This window comes from Buceros rhinoceros, unplaced genomic scaffold, assembly GCF_000710305.1.
Source record: "Buceros rhinoceros silvestris isolate BGI_N320 unplaced genomic scaffold, ASM71030v1 scaffold2896, whole genome shotgun sequence".
NCBI lineage: Eukaryota > Metazoa > Chordata > Aves > Bucerotiformes > Bucerotidae > Buceros > Buceros rhinoceros.
In genome coordinates this window covers 35,770-42,263 of record NW_010416728.1, presented here as the reverse complement: position 1 = coordinate 42,263, position 6,494 = coordinate 35,770, and the positions used below count along the sequence as shown (strand labels likewise).

General features: G+C 48.1%; 1 protein-coding gene across 1 annotated transcript in view; it reads right to left on the bottom strand.

Annotated features, from left to right (window-relative positions):
* Positions 1 to 5,257: 5,257 nt before the first annotated feature.
* The window catches only part of FAM167A (family with sequence similarity 167, member A), a 10,324-nt gene continuing 9,087 nt past the window's right edge, over positions 5,258 to 6,494 (bottom strand). Inside the window, exon 2 of the mRNA XM_010137898.1 lies at positions 5,258 to 5,521. Within this exon, the coding sequence (XP_010136200.1) occupies positions 5,258 to 5,521 (264 nt within the window). The remainder of the gene's footprint in view (positions 5,522 to 6,494) is intronic.

Here is a 6,494-nt window from a genome sequence, read left to right as displayed (position 1 = left end):
TCCTTCCTACCCGCATTGTTCCCGAGGAGGAGAGACAATGATCTAAGAATGCAAAGCTCCTGAAACCCTTCCAGGAAGCTGCAATTTATGAGCAGCCTGTTCCAACTGGCAGAGGGAAATCATCAGTGGAACAGAAACATTGTGTAATAACCCCCCTCCTTCTCCTCCCCCTCCAAGAGACAGAGTGGGGGATGGGGTGAGACAGCCACCAGGGAGAGGGGCTGTCGGGGAGGGGGCAGTGGTGAAGCATTAGGCATCTTCCACCAACATCTCAGGGCTTGGACATTGCAGACCTCGCGTGGTGGCTGAACCAGGGTGTTTTGAAGCACATTGAGATGTTGAAGGCGACAGTGACCAGAGCAATTTGGTTGCCCCAAGGATTGGCCCACAGGGACTCTGCACCATCTGCCTCTTGCAAGGATGGGGATAATCCAAGTTTTGGCTGCTCTGAATGATGGGTGCATGGAGCTGGCCTCTTGGTCCATCTTCATAAAACAGATCGGAAGGATGAGAGCTGAAAGCCTGAAATCAAGAGTTTGCCCCAAATCTGATCATCACTTACCTTAAAATCCACATCCAACCATTGCATCTTGGGGTTCAGATTCACATGAGTGAGTGCAATCATCTAAGGCTCAGGGGTGTCCCCTGGTCAGAGAGTGGAGGAAGGTGCTTGTGTTACTCAGCTTTCCAGACTACCCAGGTAGCACGAAGATCGTGAGGATTTCAGGAGCAGCTTGCCCATATTTCAGGGCTGCTCTTCCTGCGGGGTGCTGCATGGCTCCTCTGGACGCCGGCAATGCCCGAGGAGTGATTCCTCCCCAAGGTTTTGGGATGCTTCTCTCCTATCTGCATATTTCCTCAGACACAACACTTGCTCGTAAAACGTGCAGCAAGAGAAGCGAGTCTGACTCTGGTTTTGGCGTGTAGCCTGCCACCTCCTCCTTGCAATCCTTTTTTTTTTTCTTTCCCTTCTGGTTCTGTCTTCCTTGATCTAAAATAAAACCCACTCCGCAGACAGTGGCAGTCTGTGGAAAGAAACACAAGGTGGTGCTGGCAATACTCCAGCTGGGCTTCTTTCCATATATATATACATATATATGCAAAAGAGGTTGTACTGTGAGAGGTGACATACTCTGTAATGGATGCATTCTGAAAATTCACTCTTTAAGTCCTTAAATGTGCCATTCCTGGGTTTCCCCCTCTAAGTGTGACCTTTTGGGGCATTTCTGTGATGGTATCTCTGTTGAAACTCATTTAAGGTGATATGGAGGCAGTTGTGGGAGAGGTCAAAATACAAATCACTGACTGGTTACAGGACAGCACTTCCCAGTGCCAAAAGAGTGAAGAATGAGACAGTCTCACAGGAACAATAACCCTTTCAACCATTGCTTCTTTGGGGCTGTGACAGACGAGCAAGGTCATGTCCATCACAACATTGTGGCAGACCACACCAGGGAGAGCAGCCAGCTGACCGCAACTTAAAATGTGCAAATCTGCTTTGTGCTTTCTCTTAACTGACCCAAAGAAAGTCAGAAATCAAGCTGGGCCAATTCAGTTTTAACTGATTTCTTCCTGTTGAAAAATATATAGAGCTGTGAGTTGGCTGAAACTTCAGAGACTGGGTCTAAGTGGTTGAATGGCTGATAGTCACGGAAAAAGAGAAAGTAGAAAAGTTTCATTAAGGCTATTTCAGGGAAAATATTACAAAACAGTGTTTGAATGAAAATGAGGTGTTAATGGTTTCCGTTTTAATTTAAGATTTTTAGAACTGCTTTAAGAAAAAGCAAAATTCAGCCAGTTACAATGCTTGACCTACTCCCCTCCATCCAAAATTTGCATTGAGCTTTTTGGGGCTAGAGAAAATAACCTGAAACTTGTTCTTCTAGTTATCCTGGAAAAATCCATGGTCTTCCAGTCTGGCCATCTGAATTAAAAATGTAGTTAATTATTCACAGGGACCAGTCTCAAACCTGCTCTTCAATTTCAGCAAGGAACGTGATGTCTCATTGCTGGGTGGTTGTGGACAACCCTTGACTCAGTGTCCGGTAGATCACTGCTTCAAATAGATGGAACAGCAGTCACTGGTGCTCCAGAAGGAGGTACCATGGCCTTGATTCAGTGGACACACCCATGGTCACACTAAAGGGTATTTTCAGAATGGACCCCAGAAGTGTCAACCTCAATTGCCACCAGCCTTTCTCTGCCTTATAGGTCATCTAGGAAAGGGGATGTGGCTCTCAGCCACTTGTACGAGGTGAGGCACTGGCACTCGAGGGCATGGATCAGCTCATGGTAGACAGCTGAGACCTGGAGGCTCCTTTCTGGGAATTTTGTGGTGGGAGCAGTGACCTGTACTCATGTTTCTCAAGGCCAGTGTTTGGATGACTTGTTTCTTCTTAGACAGAGTTCAGCAAAACTCAGACATGCTTCTATTGATTCTTCTTCCCGAGCCTGATATGGGTTTAAATGCCTTTTGTCTCCTTGGCTGACTAATAAAACAGCACCTAACATAAAAGAGTGAGGGATTTGGGGGATTTTTGGGGTGGGTTTTTTTTTTTTTTTGTCTTTCTTCCCTGTAGATTTTTGCCCAAATATATTATAAGTGCTTCCACCTTACTTTTTTCTCATCTCCTCCGAACTGCAAGGTTGAGCGATTGCTGATGGAGACTTAGGGGTGTCCCAGTGATGTGTGTGGATAGAAAAACCTGACTGGAAACCTCGTGCACCTGTGAACCTTGAACTCACCAGACTAGTGCCTCCCCTGCCTCTCTCCAGGCAGAGCTGGAGAAACTGAGCACAGTGAGAGTCCAGAGTCAGAAATCAATGCAGACATAATTTTATGATTAAAAAATTGTGCATTTCAACGAACAGCTGGCAGTTATAACCATCCCCCATTCCACTTAACACAGAAAATACATCTGGAACCCAGACATCTGATATTTCTAGTGCCACATATAATGACCTCCTAAGACTGTGCTTGTACTAACCTCCTGCATTTGGCTACCAGACATGACCCCAAAGGCAGGTCCACCATATAGTTGACTCTAGCTGATCCTAGAATGAACCAGTCCATCTCTTCCAGGGCATTATTTTCACTGAAAAGTTGTAATTGCTACCTTCTGGTTGAAAACGCCTCTGAAAATCAACATGTGGGACATGAACTGATTTTGGTTTTATTAAAAAAGTAAACAAAGAAGAATTTTAATTAGCTTTTTTTTCTTTTTCAAGATGTCCATGGGGAAATAAGGCTACTTCTCTACTAGTAAACTAAATGGCATTGTGGCTGGATGTCTTTTCCAGAGGCCAAGTGACAATCTGGCCACAACCCAATTAAACCTACACCACTGGGGCAGCATGGGATTCAGCACCCAGGCACAGCACTGATTAACTTACTGGGGCAGACAGAGCTCCAGCGCCCAAAATACCTCCTTCCTTAGCAGAAAGAAATGACATTCAGTGGGCTTTGAAGAGGAAGGGGAGGCATCACTGAGGGGTTACACGCTATGGGAGACAGAGGACTGAACTCGCTCCAGAGCCTCCTGCCCTGTGTGGCTATGAAGCCTTTTGTGATGTGAATTTGTTCCTCCCACTAAGACCTGTGTGGGCAGACATAGTATTTGTCTTCTTTGCATCTCTGTGGAAACCCCAGGTCTTGAAGCCTCATTGCATCTTCCCAGGCACATCAGAGTCTCATTGGCTTCTGGTTCATGTCATGTTTGGGAACACAGACACGGGTCCACCACTCGGCCTCCTGAAGGAGGCGTCCTGCAGGTTCGCATGCACACACACAACAACTTAGGCACACACACAGAGCTTACAGACACAGCCAGGTACAGGCACATCAACACAGTCACACAGCTTTCAGCTCAGTGCTGGCTTGCACCTCCTGCTCGTCCCGAGGGCTTGGGCTGGTGCTGCGGGACACAGTCATATTCACTCATCCTCAGAGCTCTCTGCTTGGGTACGTGGCGGAGAGCAGAGCTGGGCTGCGGTGATGGGTTGAGAGATTGTACCACTCTGATGCAGTCGGGAGTGGTGTGAGCACAGGAGAGAGTGCCTAGAGGCACCCATGCTCCCTCTAGACAGGCAGCCTTGGGTGCCAAGTGTCCCAAGGTTGCCATGACTAGACCTCTTGAGTCCCTGCAGCTTGCTGGGCCACACCACAGGTGTCTCTGCCCTCTATGCCACGTACAGGCAGGTGTGCAGCTGTGTGCACTGAAAGGCAAGAAAATAAAGCATCCATCTCACATACTGGCAACCAGGGAGGGAATCCCAATTGTTTGCTGCAGGTCCAAAACTCCTTGCAGCAAGAGTAAATTTTATAGTCACACTTTATGTTCACTACTCAAAAGTCTGTTTTCTCCTTGTGAAGTTCCTTTCTCTGATGGATGGGTGCTTCTACAGAGGATCGATATTTGCTGGTGCTGCTGTTGGGGCAATGTCAGCCTGGGGTGATTCATCTGATGCCTTGGGTGTAAGGTGTCTCCTTTGTCTCACTGCTCATGGGGGTAACCGCTCGGTGTCTTGTGGCCATTGCTGACAAGATCAGATACATGTCCAGGATCTGTCCTTAATCTATACCACAGGCAAAATCAAGCTAGAGTACACTGGACTCAACAGAGCAAGTCAAGAAACATATCTTCTCACCACTTCTTGGGACTGCATACCATTTAATCCATAGTCCCTCACCTGCTCGGAGAGCTCCTTTCCACTGGAAATCAGCTTCTCACCTTAAATAGCTTCAGGGACCCTGTGCTTGGGCCAGCAGGGGCTGAGGACTGATGTCCAAGGAAACTTCCATGGAGGAGAGTAGCTCATTTTCTGAAGAGTCAGCTCTAGCCTGGGAGGAGGTAAAGGGGAAGGGGAAAGGGATTTTGCTTTGTGGCTGATCTTTGACCCCCTTCTTTGAGTTTTGAGCATAGCCAACTGCACTGGAGCTGCATCTTCTTAATTATTGTGGTGGGAAGAGAAGAAGCAGGGACTTTGCAAAGGAGCAGGCTAAGTGCATGTGTTGGTTTCACATGGTCTCCACGCTTCCTCCATGCAGGTCCTGTCTTCTCAATGAGCATCTCTGGGCTATCTCAGTGCCCAGCTCTGCTGCTCTACCCTGCCACCAAGACCAGCTGTGGGTTCCCTGTTTGGTCCTGCTCCCTCTGCTCATCTTTGGCCTCTTTTTGCCCAGCTGTCAGGAGGAGAGAGCCCTGGTGCTGCCCAGTCCTCTCTCTTTCTCCGCCATCCTTCCCTCTTCTTCCCCGCTTCAACACAGTGAGAACCGGCGGGAGTTTATGTTCATCTTGGTGACTCCAATGAGCTTGAGCGGCGTGGAGAGGCTGAAGGAGTTCACAAGGGGGAAGTCGCAGAAGAGGTCGGAGAGCTCATCCCTCTCCTCCAGCTCATACGTGGCGTCATTGAGCATGCGCTGGTGCAGGTGGCAGGTCTGCTCGATCTTCAGCTTGTTGATGTCACTGCGAAGGCGCATGAGCTGCCTCGCCAGCTGCTGGTCCTGAAGGCGCATTTCTGCCTGAAACACAGGATGGAGGGTGGGGAGAGAAGAGGGCATTAGCAAGGGCAAGACAAATTCGCTCGGTGTGCTGCTCCTTGCTAATAGGAGATGTTAACTCAAGTGGAGATGCTACCCTACTGCAAAGAGCAGGAAGGGAGACAGGAATCTTCAAAGCCAACAATGCATCCCAATCAAATACCGGCTCAGGATGGTGAATTTTTAGTGGTCAGGAGGTCTGCACCTTCTCAGGTTTTCAGGAGCACCAGGAAACCAGAGTTAAAACCAGCCACGCCAAGGCTGTTGGCTTAGGTTTCCATCAGCAAGGCCTCAGAGCTTCCATCTCAACCTCAAGCAAAGCCCAAATTAATTTTGCTCATCAGGGAGCAACCACAATGAAAAGCAGCAATTAGAGGTGGAAAGGATGAATTAAAAGAACCCCAGAGAACATATCGCCAAATACTCGGCACGGGTTTCCAGTCTGCAAAAATCGGAGCTGGCTCATGACAGCTGGGAACACAGGCCTTCACATCCCCCATGGCTTATCTTGCTGATTTGAAGTGGCCCTTGGAATGGGACCTCCACGGTTTCCACAGGAGGGAAAACAACTATCGTGCAGGCTAATGAGCTAAGTGGGTTTTTTCCTCCCCTGGCACCTAACTTCACGTGGTAGAAGATTCAGAAGTGATGAATGAAAAGAGGTTGGGGATTTTTCCCTTTAATTCCAACTTATAATTAAGCAGAAAATTTATTGCCATAGGACATTGGGTGTGGTGAAGGAAGGAGGTGAAGGCTCGGTGCAAGAATCAGCCTTTGACTGAGGAACAGAAGCAAGCAGAGCTAGAACAGCAGATACTGAGAAGACAATCTCCACAGAAAAGCAAGAAACCACAAAAGCTGCAAAGAAGGTGGTGGGAGAGAAGTCAAACAGCTCTTAGCAAAACTTGTGGCTTAAATATCTCTGGAGCTGCTGGAAATAAGGAGGAAGCAAACC